This window comes from Artemia sp. Qi Xiang Cuo, chromosome 8 (assembly GCF_049724085.1).
Source record: "Artemia sp. Qi Xiang Cuo chromosome 8, ASM4972408v1, whole genome shotgun sequence".
Taxonomy (NCBI): Eukaryota; Metazoa; Arthropoda; class Branchiopoda; order Anostraca; family Artemiidae; genus Artemia; species Artemia sp. Qi Xiang Cuo.
The window spans coordinates 15,983,299-15,997,977 of record NC_142801.1 but is presented as its reverse complement, the minus strand read 5'-3'; the positions used below and the strand labels follow the sequence as shown (position 1 = coordinate 15,997,977).

The following is a 14,679-nucleotide window of genomic DNA, read 5'->3' as shown; positions in this document are numbered from 1 at the left end:
TTTTTGTCAGGCTGTATTTTGAATTGTTTATCGTAAATTTGATACTTTTTGAGAAAACTTACTGCCGTTCTAGTTAATTCAATATTTTTGAAAGCCAACCTTGTCTTGTGTTTAATGGAATGTGAATCAAGTTTATTGTATACACTTAAGAGTATATACAACTGGAAATAACTTGTGCTCTAGCAATTTAAGAAGGCTCATAAAATCAAAAGGTGCTAGGGTGGAAGTATAAAAGAACATGGTTTATCGCTGACACGTGACCCCCCTATCAGCTAACACGAAAACGGAAACTATCTACAATTGGGTTTTTAAAATAAATTTCATATGCAACTGGAGGGTTTCTATTTAAAAACTCTAATTTTCTCTTTGCAATGCTTTGAAACATAATTTCTTCAGCTTTTAAATTTAAAATACATATGTAATATTTAGATAAATTCCAATTAGACAGCCGATAGAAGAATTGTACAAAAATAATTTCAGGCTGAAAAAAATATCAGCAGGAGGGAGAAAATAACCCTTAAATTACAAGTATACCACTCTGGGTGATTGTCAAGAACTGCTGCACATAGGTCTGATCCTTGAGAAGAGGAAAGTTTTTCTTGTGGGAATAGAGGTTAAGTATGAAATTATTGCATATTTAGAGTAACTTCATGCATTTTTCCGTGAAAATGTTTTATTTCGGACCCTTTTTACCCTCCCCCACTAATATGTTCAGGTATATTTGAAGCAATGTTGTTCTAACGTCATTTCTAATCTGAGAGCTATTTTGCAATATTGGTGAATGTTTTGGATTGGGAATGATGAAGTTTCTTCTGTTACAGTCTTGAATAATTCTTGGTACACAAACGATTGATTTGAGTTTTAGCATTAAAGTAAACCCGCTCCATGTATTGTTCAAAGTAATAGTACCCAAACTTTGATTAAAAAAAGCTCAGTCTGTTTGTGAGCTTATAACTAACATATCTTTGCCAAGATATTGTTGCTGCTGCTCTAGAGCTCGGAAAATGTTTAATTACCTTAGAGTGTAACAATGAACCATGTCAACTTGGCTTTATTTTGGCTTTTAGTTCTCATTTTGTACCATAACTTATCCTAAGTCTTGTTTAGTCGTCTTTATCTTTTTTTCTTGTGTGTGTTTTATCCATCCTTTGAAGTTGACCCTGTTCGTATATTGTGTTGTTAAAGTCGTCTCATGAAATCAACCTTATATATCTTAGCATTGGGTTGTTATTCATTCTTTTTTCCTTATGTTTTTCTTTCACTCTATTTGTCGAATTCTGTTTTAAAATGGGTAATAAATATTTTTGTTCGATTTGTTCATCATTATAAACCATCTTTAGTAGACCATTTTGAGAATGTGCTAAACCAGGGTGGGACTAGAGGAAAAGATACAGAGGGACATGAAAAAGTTTGTGACACCTTGTATGTGATGGAATGATTATTTTGTGAGGAAGAATTAGTGATAGTACTAAAAAGATTAAAAAATAATAAGGCCTCTGGTGCTGATAGTGTGGTAAATGAATTTCTAAAATATGATGGTTATGAGGTTAGAAATAAGTTACTAAAGATTACGAACATGATTTTTGAAAAGGGAGAAGTACCTAATGATTTAAATAATAGTCCTAGAAGATTGGGAGAGGGTGTATTTGAACGGAAATTAAAAATTCAAGTTCCTTTTTTAAGTGACTAAAAAGGTTGGAGGACAACTAGCCCCCCTCCCACGCCTCTTTTTCCCCAAAATTGTCCGATTAAAATTTTGGGATAATCATTTTGTACAACAGAGTTAAAAGATCCGATAAATATGTCTTTAGGGATAACATAATCTCCCACTGTCCGTGGGGAGAGGCCCGTAAGTTATGAAATCTGCCCATTATTTACACATGTTATTTGTTATTGGAAAGTATATAGGCATTTTTCGGAGGGTGGGGGGATGGGTTTGTGCTTAGGGTGGGTTTCCGTAGGGAGAGTTTTCCTTGGGGAGGGAAATTTCCGGGGGGGGGGGAACTTTCCTCGGGAAATTTTACACTAGGGGGATTTGACAGATTTCCTGTATGAAATTCTTTTTATTTTTCTCTTTTTGCCAGCTCAATTTGCACGTGGAGATGTTCCGGGGGAATTACCCCGGGGCTTTTTTCAGCGTGTTAGCATTTCCGGGAAAAATTAACACGGAAGGGGATTTCCGGAGTGATCGAGAAAATGATTAGAAATTAGTCCTTTTCAAATGAAAGTATGCTAACGAGTTTTTCAGGCTGTATCGTCCGTAAGAAATTTTACCTGGGCGGGGGATTTTTATCGAGGATGGAACTGCGGTGAGGGAATTTTATAGGGAGGGTGTACTTTACGTGGGGGAAATTTCCACAGAGGAGTCTCTGGTGAGGGGGGATTTTTCATGGAGGATGAACCAGATTTACCGGCATTATTTGAAAAACGATCAGAAATTAAATAAAAAAAGAAGTCTTTCAACTGGAAGTAAGGAGCAACATTAAAACTAAAAACGAACAGAAATCATCCCGTATATGAAGGAATTGTTCCCTCCTCAATACTTTGGTCTTTACGCTGTCTGAGCATATTTCAACAGTAGGCTGTACGAAAAGTGGTTCAATCCCGCTCTCCAGGGCATAATGAAAGAAATGTTGAGATGGCTAGGGTACGCTCTGGGGATGAAGGATGACAAATTGCCAAAGATTGTTCTTTTTGGCCAAACGTCTTGGGCTACTCGGGAAGCAGCTCGTGCTTGGTTCTGCTGGGGGGGGATTTCCCAAGGAAAGATTTAAGAGAAATGGGAACTTCTTGGGAGGGTTCAAAGAGGGAGACTTTGAATACATTTGGATGGAGGAGTAGCGCGCGTAGCTGTGTTGGCCTCAGGCGGCTTGGTGCTGCAATGAGTTGTTAGCAATAGTAGCAGTATCTTGCTATCAGGGGCGTTAATTGGGGAGAGAGGATTGTCCCCATGACCCCCCTGTATTTTGCATTTAAATAAATAAAGATAACAAATTACCCTCTCCCTAAATTTGAAGACTACCTTTACCCCCCCCCCCCCACCCCCATCCTAAATTTTTGTGAACTGACAGCTGCCTTGCTATGACTGAAAAACTCTAGTTTGCCACAAGGCAGTTGATGATATTCTAAACGCTGTTTCTTCCCTTCTTACAGAAAAGGATTACTTGAAGCATTTGTTTTCCATTGCATTTATATTTTCTGCTGAAGTAAGGTAGTATGGATTACGAAACAGCTCTTAAAAGTATTTTTTTTTTATTCTTGTAGCCACCACTAGAATCTCTTGCTACAGTTGAAGAAACTGTGGTTCGCGACAAGGCAGTTGATTCACTTCGAATAATTGCTGCCCAGCACAGTCCAGCTGATCTGGAAGCCAACTTTGTTCCTATGGTCAAACGCTTGGCATCTGGAGATTGGTTTACATCAAGAACATCTGCCTGTGGACTTTTTGGCTGTTGTTACCCTAGAGTCAGCACTCCTGTCAAAGGTATGTACTTCTATGGTTGGTTTTAAATGCAAATTTTAGAATTCTTATCAGAAGGTAATGTTAGGTAAAGTTAAAGGGCTTGGGGACAAAAAGTCATCGATATTTAATAAAGATAATTTTAGACGTAAATTTTAGGGCGTTGGGGTCCTCGAGCACGCTGTTACTTCTGAGATAATTGAGCGCTTCATATCTGGCAACCAATGAAACTGCTTAAAATTAAAAACGGTCGATGGCAAATTATAGTCAGTAATGTATATACTCTGTCCAAACATAGGTTAGATCAAATATTTATTTCCAAAGATCGCAGTCACAAGCCTCGAAGGGCCTAATTCCGATTTTGGGGTCAAAAGCAAGAACTGCAGATAAAACTATTTAAAACTGCCATTTTATCAAATTTCTCAACAGAAAATATAAATATATAAATGTATCATAACAAAAGATTTTAGATAGATGGCGATAGGGTCAATACTCCTTTTAGAGGTAGATATTTATGTAAGTGACTTTGAACCTAAAATTTTTAAGATACCAGACTCCATATTCCTAATAATTTTGAAGACCTTTACTTGTACCTGGTCCGTACATATTTTGTAATCATAATAAAATACTTGACTTTGAAAATCATAGAGGATCAATTTTGCCCTAGCCCACCAGTAGGTAATCTATAATCTAAAATTCTTACATCCAATATTTTATCAAAAGTGGCAAAATTTTTAAGATTTATTTAAAAAAATAGTAGTTTATTGTGGGGGGATAAAATGTACTTAATTTCTAGTAAAACCAAATCTAGACGTCTCTGAAGTAAATTTCAATTTTAAGATCCAGCATTTTCTACTTTGTTTTAGTTCCAATATATTATTATTAATAAAAATGTTAAATTTGTGTAGAGAATGGTGGGGGGGCAAGGCCGTACCCAGGTTCTTTTTCGGAGGGGTTTTACTAAAAAAATTTCTGGGGGGGGGCTTACACAAAAAAACCTCAAAAAACGCATACAAAATTTGTTTATATCCATTTTTGTCACGTTTTTACGAGTCAGACAAACTTTTTTTTCGGGGGGGGGGTTTCAAACCCCCTAACCCTCCCTCTGGGTACGGCCTTGGGGGGGGGGGGTGTTGGAGATCAAATAGTGGAAACAGTTCATTTTTATTTCACTGCTTTCCAACTTTGCTACTTTTTGGGAATTATCAGGAGGAGGTATAGTGATTAAGGAATTGTAGAGACAATTTTTTGTTTCTTGTTTTGCATGTTACACATGTTAGTGTTTCACAGGCGTTGACTGTTAGAAACGAATGTTTTGAAGTGAATACTGTTCGGGGCTCTAGTGTTATACATGCCAATAGGGATGATATACCTTCTGAACTGCGTGTTTTACAGCGGCGGAACACATGCCTCATTTTAAAAAGAAATTGAAGGATTATTTTTGGGAGGTACGAATTTTTAGTTTTATTATGAATTGTAGGGTGGGTAATGGAAGAAGGGTGGCTAGGGATGATAAAGGTAGATTGGGACTCAGGGTTGGGAATGTGACTGTTGATGAATGATGGAGACTGGATTTGCTATTATTATTTTCTTAAAGATTTATATAATTATTTGATTTATGAGGTAAGTAGTTCGTTAAGTATGTTGAGGTAAGTTGAGGTAAGTATGTGGAATTTTGCAGAACCGCGAAATCTCCAGCGCGAAAGTGTGTTTTTTTTATTTATCGGTGATTGTTACTAAAAAAATTTAGTTTTTTGATTAGGGTAGTTTTGTTACTATCTTTAGTTGACAGTTTTTATATTAATATTAGCCGCATTGTTTATTATAAATACTCTTATTAAAGATAAAGCATTTTTTTAACATAAAGCACTTACGATAGTAAACACGCTTATGTAACTTGGTTGTCCAATGTTCAAAATATAACACTTAGATTTTCGCATGTATATTTTACAAGATATATTTTAAAGTTATTTTTCACTTCGAAGTTTTTGACAACTCCAGTTTCAAATTGATAGGCTGCAATACGGACGTAGGGGAGGGGACTCTTCTTGAAATAGTTTTTTTTTGGACTAATCCTCCCATTCAAATCAAGGTTTTCACACTTTTACCTTACTGCTGTATACCTATCGCATAACTCTTATGTTCTTTGTGTTATTTTTCGAATTCCCCCCCCCCCGAAATTTGGCGCTTTTACTGAAATAAATTCATGCGCATTTTTATTTGTGTAGTATTAGTGTAGAAAGTGAGAAGTACGGACTTACAGTCTTGGCTCAGCGTCATCTGTTTTCAATATTTTGGGTGTCATCTCTCTCTTTTTGGAGGGTAATAACACAAGCAACTAGAAGTGCACTTAAAGTTTTTTGTTTAGACAAAACCTTTTTTTGCCTGATGGTTAAAAAAAAAAAAAAAAAAAATTTTAAAATAGATTCAGTTTGGACATTTCTAATATAATAAAAAGATGCATTGGACATTAATTTTCTTTTTACTCTGAAACTGAAAGAAAACTGAAAATTAATTTTCAAAAATAATATATATACTTCTGAAAGCTCTTGACACCAGTTTGAACATGTTTTTACCAATTGGGTGTGCACAGTCATGGCTTGGCAGACATGGCAGGGCCTGGCACTAAAAGAAAAATATTTAGGCTCGTATTCATTTGTTTTGTATTTTTATATACTATTTCATTTATATTATTTTATATGTATTTTTATTATTTTGATAATCCCTGAGCAAGGATAGGCTGGGTGTAAAAGGTTAGAACACTTCCTGTGTTGTGAGATGGTTTTGGGTCTCCGCTTCGTCATGAGTTCCTTTCAACTTCACTATCCCCGACAGAGAAATCCTGCCTGCGTGGCCTCATAGTGGAATCAAGGTGGACCTTCAGCGAGTTTTCATAACCGAAACTTTGACGGCTAACAGCGATGCAGGGTGACCTTGAGGAATGGCGCCCCTCGAGGAAAATATAGCTATGTAAACGACACAGCATTTGCACTGGATTCTGATGAATTGATAATTCCTCTGGGTTTGGTTTAGATAAGATAAAATTTATTGCTAAAAAATGGCTATCACAAGCCCAAAAGGGCCGAATTCGCACTTTAGGGTCAAATACAGCGAAAAAAAAACAACAAAAACAAACAATCAAACAACAAGAAAATTATAAAAGGGTGTCAATGTCAAATACGTAAAAACGTTAAAAAACAAAGTACAAAGTAAACTCATAAAATTAGAAGTTCAATGTCAAGTCAGCAAAAATGCCCCCCCCCCCAAAAAAAAACAACAAACAAACAAAAAACGTAAAATTAACAAGGGGAATAAAGTAGAATCAAAACAAAAACATAAGTTAGTTGGTGACTAACAAACATAAATATAAAACCTCCAAATTTGCAAAATGGGCATTAAAATTAATAACTATGAGTTAAAGAGTGAGTGACAGAGGGGGGGGGGGAGGCCGCGGAGATTCAGTGGTTAAAAATGTCAACTATGTAAGGGATAAAAGTTCTTCTATATCTTTCAGTGGAAACTCTTATTGGGGCGAGAAGTGGGATTTTTGTTGACACAGAACGCGGGAGGCGAGGTCAAAGGGGTGAATATTGACCGGGGAAAAGGGGAGTTGTTCGAGGGTTATGAAGGGCATTATTAGCAAAACGCAAGGTAATTTTTGCTCTTCTTTCCTTAAGGGTGACAAGACTAGCTCTCCTAAGAAGGGAAATTTAAGGTACTTTACCCTCATTGAAGATAATTCTTAGGCACCTTTTTTTGTGCTGCCTTTATTCTGTCCGACAATTCAATGGAAATGCCAGGATGCCAAACAGGACAGGCTTACTCAAGGGTTGGGCGTACAAATCATAGGAAAATCCTTAAACAGTGTGATTTAGGGCATTTAAATTTTTTAAGGCGTTTAAGGAGGGAAAATGCGGCATTTGCACGTTTTAAGATGTCATTAATGTGGCAATCCCATTTTAAGTCGCTTGAGATGGTAACGTCCAGTAATTTCATAGTGGTAACGGACATTTCAGGGGGGATGGGACAGGAGAAAGCAGGAGGAGTTTTAAGGAAATTAATAGTAAGAACAGTTGACTTTAAAGGGTTGACTTTCATATCATCAGTGGTTGTCTCTTTTGAGCTGAAAAACCTTCTCCTAGCAAAGTTATCTCTTATTGGTTGCCTTCCCATAGTAGCATAATATTGATGGGGATGAATATATAATATGTCGGAGGTAATAGGCTTGGGATTGTCTGTGCAGGATTTCGACTCTTGTTGATCGAAGAGCATCGCTAAGTGTGGAATACCATGTTGTGACCAAGATGGACTTAAGATGGCACAAAGCCTCCGTTTAGCTAGAGGTCACAGGGACTCTTGCTGCTCGGTTCTAAGCTGGCTTAAGCTCTTCGTGTAGACCTGAGAAGATGTGTTAGTCTCCGTACTTAACTGATTTCTGGGACTATTGCTTTTCCTGAGTCCATGATAATTTCAATGATTTAAAAATAAGAAAATTGCATCTTGGAATGCTACGATGTTAAAAAACAACTATCATATTGACATTTTGACTGACGAATTCAGACGATTCGACCTGGAAGGAGTTTCAGAAACTCATATTTCAGGGCCAGAAAACATGAAATTAGGTGATATAAGAGTTTATGGACTCTGGTAGGAAGGATGGAGTGCATAGGCAGGGAGTTGGGCTCATGGTGAATAAGGAAGCTGCCAAGTATTGTTCAGGTTGAGAAGGTGTTAGCTGTAGAATTGTGTTGCTCATTTTATGACTAAAAAGTGCAGGATATCAGACATAGTCTTATGTGCCCCTGTAGAACCGATTGATGGAGACAGTAGAGACTCAGATGAATTTTGCTTAGAGCTACAGGAACAAGTAGACAGGGTCCCAGGTCGATATATACTACTACTACTACTAACAACACACCGCCGCACCAAGCCACCAGAGGCTAACACAGCTACACACGCTTCTCTTCCAGCCCAATCTATTCAAGCCTCCATTTTTACACCCGACCACGAAGTTCCCATTTCCATTAAATCTTCTTTATGACGTCCTCCCACCCCAGACGAGGAAGACCTGCTTTCCGTTTAGCCCTAGACGGTTGGCCAAAAAGAACAATTTTCGGCAATCTGTCATCCTTCATCCGCACTACGTGTCATAGCCACCTCAACCTTTCTTTCATTATAGCCCTAGGGAGCGATATTGAACCACATTTTTCGTATAGCCTATTGTTTGACATACGGTCAGTCAGCCGGGTACCCAGAACAATCCTTAAGCGATTTTTCTGAAAAACATCCAGCAAATCTTCATCCGCTTTTCGGAGCGTCCATGCTTCAGAGCCATATTTGACCACTGTCATCACTAGCTTCTAATATTCTAATCTTGGTTTGCAGACTTATGTTCCTATTCTTCCATACTTTTTAAAACACCCTGAGCCTTAGCTATTCTACTTTTAACATCTTCACTGCTCCCACCATCTTCACTAATAGTACTACCAAGGTAAGTGAAACTACCCACCAGTTCAATCTTTTCATTACCCAGCGTCATCTTTTCATCTTCACTTATTCGTAGCCTTAGTGAATTAGTCTTCTTAACGTTAATTTTCAAACCTATTCTAGCACCCTGAACCCGCAAAACCTCTAAAACTTTATTCATTTTGCTCACACTTTATCTAGGATGCTTAAATCATCAGCATAATCTAAGCCCAGGAGACTTTTTCCTCCCCATTTGATTCCGTGGTCTTCCATTGCTTTTCCTGTGCTCCTTTAGACAAAGTCCATCAAAATAATCCATATGAAGGGGATAGAACACAACCCTGCTTAACTTCTGATTTAATACAAAGCCAGTTGCTAACCTCATTTCCTACCTTAACCGCAGCAGTGTTATTCTCGTACATCGCACTAATCACTTTAATGTATTTGTCTGGTATACCATACAAGGATATATGGCGTTTTTATAAGGAGATTTAAACGCACAGGTCTGTAGAAATAGGGATAGATGGTATCCTAGCCAAGGTAACTTTGGTGTTGGAAAAGAAAACAGTAATGGTTTCAGACTGTCACAATTTAGTAAGCATAACAAGCTAGTTATTTCCAATACAGTATTTGGTCGTAAAATGACCCACAAGCTAACATAGTATTCACATAATGGTAAGACAGCTAACCTTATTGATTATGTTATTGTAAACCGAAGACTGGCAGGATCAATACAAGATACTAGGGTATATAGGAGTACTGTTCTAAAAGTAAAGTAAAGAGTTTAAAAGTAAAGATCACCATCCAGAAGTGTCTACGATTAATTTAAAGCTGAAATTTAGGAATCTTAACTACCTTCTGGGAAGTTATGACTTGGGTAGACTCCAAGATCAGAATTTTAAAGAAACCCTCCAGGAAAAGTTGAATACTAAACTGAAGAGTTTAAAATTGGACAATGTAGGAAATGGATGAATAAATTTTATGAAAATAGTTTGTGAAGTCGCTGATGGTGTCTTAGGGAGGAAATTAGAAACATAGCTTAGAATATTAGCGAAAATTCTTTATGTTTAATAGATAGGAAGAGGGACCTGAACACGAATTTGTGTAAGTGATTAATTGAAAAAACTTTTTCCACAAAATAAGTTTTTCAGGGAAAAGTAAAGAACCCCATTAAACCAAAAAATGAGCGAAAATCGAATAATCTACCAAGCTTGAAAATAACACAAATCAGCATCAATAAATAAATGAACCCTAAAACCGACAGAAATTGCAATAAATAACCGATTCAAACTTAAAACGGGCAGAACTTAACATTAGTTGGCCTCAAAAACCCTATGCCTTCCTTAGGCCAGAACATAATTTGCACTTTACTGAAAAAATATAAATGTTTTTACTTTTATAACTTTAATAAATCAAATAATATCAGGGTTGCAAATTATGTTCTGGCCTTGGGAAGGTCTAGGGGTTTCGAGTCCTACTCATGTTAATTTCTGCTTATGGAACTTGTGGAAAAGTCCATACTCGAATACAAATGGTTTAATGGATTTAATCAACCTTCTTTTAATCATCCCGTTAAACGTAAAAATCGATCAAGAGGGCATAAGAATAAAAAATATAGATTTAGATATTTATTTGAGGGAGTTGCGCCAGCTTTTTGAGTATAATGGTATGGCTAGTATAATAAAGTGCTTAAATAGATTATAAAAAAATAATTTAATAAAATTATTTTGGAATATAAATAATAAAACACCATGTAATTCAAAAATTAACTAATCTATGATACAGTATGTATTTTAGCTAGAACTAAATGTATTTCAAAGGAAAAAAAGTCTGACAAGACTGTTAATAAGGAGAAGAGATTATATTTATTCTTTAAATTTTAGAAGTAAACAAATAGAGCATATTAATTTCCCTGGAATTTTAAACCAGGCTGATGTGAAACAGGCCCTTCCTAGTAATCAAATTTCTAAAAATAGTCTGATAATAACATATAATTTCTTAAAAACGATATGACAAATGATTTTTAATCATTATTAAACACTTAAGAATTTTAACATGGATAATAATTGGAGATCTATGTGTAAGTGTGAGCAATTTTTATTATTTGTAAATCCTACTAACGAACATATTATTACAGGTGATTTAGCAATAATAAAACAAACGGATCTGCAGAATATAATGAAAATGGGGGCTAAATTCCGGCTTTCAAATCATCTAATACAGTCGAATGTGCTTAGTGGGTTAAATAATGTTCCAGAATTATTTATCGGTAATTGGTGCAAAACAGAGAAAATTATTAATAAAAATAGTTTTCAGAACTGGAAAAATTTAATTATTAATAGGGTTAGAAGTAAGATATATAATATGACAAATAAACGTAATAATGAGGTAATTTTTTACAATTTTAAGATAAAACAAGCGATTGCTAATGTAAAGAGGGATTTTTTAATTGTACCAATTGATAAAGCGAACAATAATTTTGCAATAATTTGTCAGAAGTTATATTGTGATGTTTTAACAAAGGAGCTTAGTAAAACAAATACAAAAAAAAGGTTCAAGATGTTAATAATAGTTTATTGAATGGAATAGAGGATACAGTTTTTTAAAAGTTTAATATTAATGTTAATGGTAATGATAAAAAAATTTCCATTTTTATATTGAACGGCAAAATTTCATAAAAATCCTCCGAAAACCACGCTTATTGTAGGTGCAGCAAGATGCCCTACCAGAGTTGCGGTGACTGACCTGTCGTGTATTTTAGGAGACATTAAAAATAAATTTAAGTCATATTGTTCGGGAATTGAAAATTTTTCTACGTTTGACCCATATTAGAGTGTCAATAATTCGTTGCAAGCAATTGATTCTCTTGATTTAGTTTCAACTAAACGAGTGGACTCGTTTGATTTCACTACATTATATACAAATTTACCAATTAATTTAGTTTTTATAAATTTAAAAAAGATTATTAAGAAAGCTTTTGTTTTGTCTGATTTGGCTTTTTTAAAAATTCATACGTATAATAAGAAGCCGAGATGGACTAATTACTTTAACAGTACCACTAGTTCAAAATTTTATAGCTTAGATATGATTTATAATCTACTAGAATTTGTTCTTTTTAATACTTTCATAATATGTAATGGTAATCTATGTAATCAAAGTGTTGGAGTTCCTATGGGGGGTAATGCCAGTCCATTTATAGCGAACCTGTTTTTAAGCTATTTAGAATATGATTATATGATGGATAAAAAAGAATCCAAGTAACATAAAATATTTGCTTTCAAATAATAAAAGATATTTAAATGACCTTCTGGTGATAAATTGTTCAGATAAAGCTGGAATCCAATAATGGGAATGGCAATTATGACCATTTTCTAGATTTAGATATTAATGTTGCACCTAATAATACACTATTTTTGAAAATATATAGTAAAACAGACGATTTTAATTTTGAAATAGTTAATTTTCCAATTCCTAACTATTTTTCCCAGCTATTTAGATATGCAAGAATTTGTACTAATCATATCAATTTTAAAAACAGATTTAAAACACTTAGCAATAAGCTAACCGTAAGAGGCTTTTCCGCCAATAAACTTGCTTGGCAATTTAAAAAGCTTTGTTTTCAATATAATCAACTTTTAAATAAGTACAATAAAAGTTATGAAGATATTTTGAATGATATTTTGCGGTAACCTGTTGGATGAATGTTTTTTCTCTTCCGGGTATATTTTTGGAGTTTAGGGTTGGTTTCGACATGCAAGTAAAGAATAACGTAGGATATTTGGAATTTAATTCATAGAAATTGAGTGAAAGTGAAAACGTTCTGGTGGATGGTTAGTGTTATGCAAACAACTGGAGTTATACTGGCTGAAGGTTATGCATTCAGAGTTTGGATGTGTTTAGTTTGATTTAGTGCTAGGTGAAGGTTGGTTAAGGAAGCTTGGAATTTTTTTTTTTTTTTTGTATATTTTGGTGTATTTTGATTTTTGTTCATAGGTATTCCACAGGTGTCACTACATGGGGGTATGCCATATTATGGCATGGCGCGCTCATTTTGACTGGGTAATGAAATTTAGGGGCCGAAACCCATTTTAGGCAATGAGTTTTCTTCTAATGAGCCCTGATATGTGGTGATGACCTAGAGAATATCAAAATGTTGTAGATTTAAGGTGCTATGGCTTGGTTTTGGGACAATGACTTATACTTATTAGTGCTGATTTTGCTGTATTTTGGACTTGATTTTTGGATATACTGTTTTGTCCTAGGTAATTGGATGGAGGAGTAAGGTCTAGACCTTGTTCAAGTGCTCATTTATTTCAGTTACTAAATTAGGAAGACAGTTTTTTTTAATATTTTTTTTTATTTTTATCTATTTATTTTTTTATTTAAGTAATTATCTGTAATACATTATACAGTCTAAGCAATTTTTCTGTATAGGTCGTTTTCTTACAGAACAGTTAATGCTTCAACGTTATTATTATGCACGAGTGTAATCTTATAAGTCAATTTTCTTTATATTTTTTGTATTTGATTTCCATTTCCATTTGATTTTTGTTTATTATTATAGCTCAGGGTTTATGAAATCATTCGCTGTTTTTATCATGAGCTTAAAAAAACTGTTATTTTATAAAGAAGTTATTTTGGTACAAAACAATCAAACTCAAAAGTGTCAGCCATAAACAGAATTCAGATCAAGTTCGTCTTTTTCGGACTGCCACTGAGAATTTCTAAAATTTATAAAAAGAGTTTGTCAGGGGCCTGGTTGTCCTCCAGTCCATTTCAACCCTTAAAAGAGACACTAGAACGTTGAATTTCCATTTCAATGAGACCCTTCGCGAGTTTCTACGACCAACACTTCCACGCGAAGTGATAAGGTAAAAAATTATTTCACCAGAGGCATCTAATTCTTTGCTAAGTGTGGGCTCCGATTTCCCAATATTATAAGATAATTTAACAGTTCATAAAATCTCAAGGCTTGAAGAAACATAACATTTAAAATACTAATATTGTATATAAGTGGTTTACTTTTCGAGGATATAGTTTAATATATGTAATTTTATGTGTTTATATGTATTTTAAGTTTTATATAAATTTATATATAGTTCAATATAAATACATATATTTAATTTTTATAATTTTCCTAAGATCCCGAGTTAATGACTAAAATTTCAAGATCTTGGAAAATTCCAGAAGAGTGGCAGGGTGGCAGTTATCGGGCAATTTCCTCTAAACCAGTGGTCCCCAACGGGTTTTGGTTTATGCCCCACCTAGGCATTTCTAAAATCCTGATACCCCTTTCGTGGTATTTAAATTTCCCTATTCAAAATTTTACATGTATTCACCTTAAGGAAGCTTAAAAGGTCATTAAATTGGTATCTTTCTGGGTCGTCTTTTTATTAATTAAAGATATTGTCTGAATACAACACCTTGTATACAATGTATAGCGTCATTGCAATACTATCATGGATCTTTTTTGCACTTTAAATGCCTTTGAATTTGACGTCTTTCACATGAAAAAGATTTTTCTTTCAAAAATTAAGGCTCTAAAGTATTGTCAGGTGAAGGGTGTACGTCCTACCCATGACCCACCAAAATAATGCTATGCCCCATCGGTGTGGACTGCGCCCCACGCTGGGAATCACGACTCTAAACTGCTATAAATTTTTATACTTTTTGTTACCTTTTGATGTATATCTTACTTCATCTTTCTTTTAATTTCACTGATAACAGGTCTTTGGAGCCTTTATAAGATGTGG

The 14,679-nt window shown here is 34.9% G+C and overlaps 1 protein-coding gene across 1 annotated transcript in view; it reads left to right on the top strand.

Annotated features, from left to right (window-relative positions):
* Positions 1-14,679, top strand: part of Pp2A-29B (Protein phosphatase PP2A regulatory subunit A) — a 160,830-nt gene that overhangs the window by 23,105 nt on the left and 123,046 nt on the right. Inside the window, exon 3 of the mRNA XM_089093234.1 lies at positions 3,265-3,484. Coding sequence (XP_088949360.1) covers positions 3,265-3,484 — 220 coding nt within the window. The remainder of the gene's footprint in view (positions 1-3,264; positions 3,485-14,679) is intronic.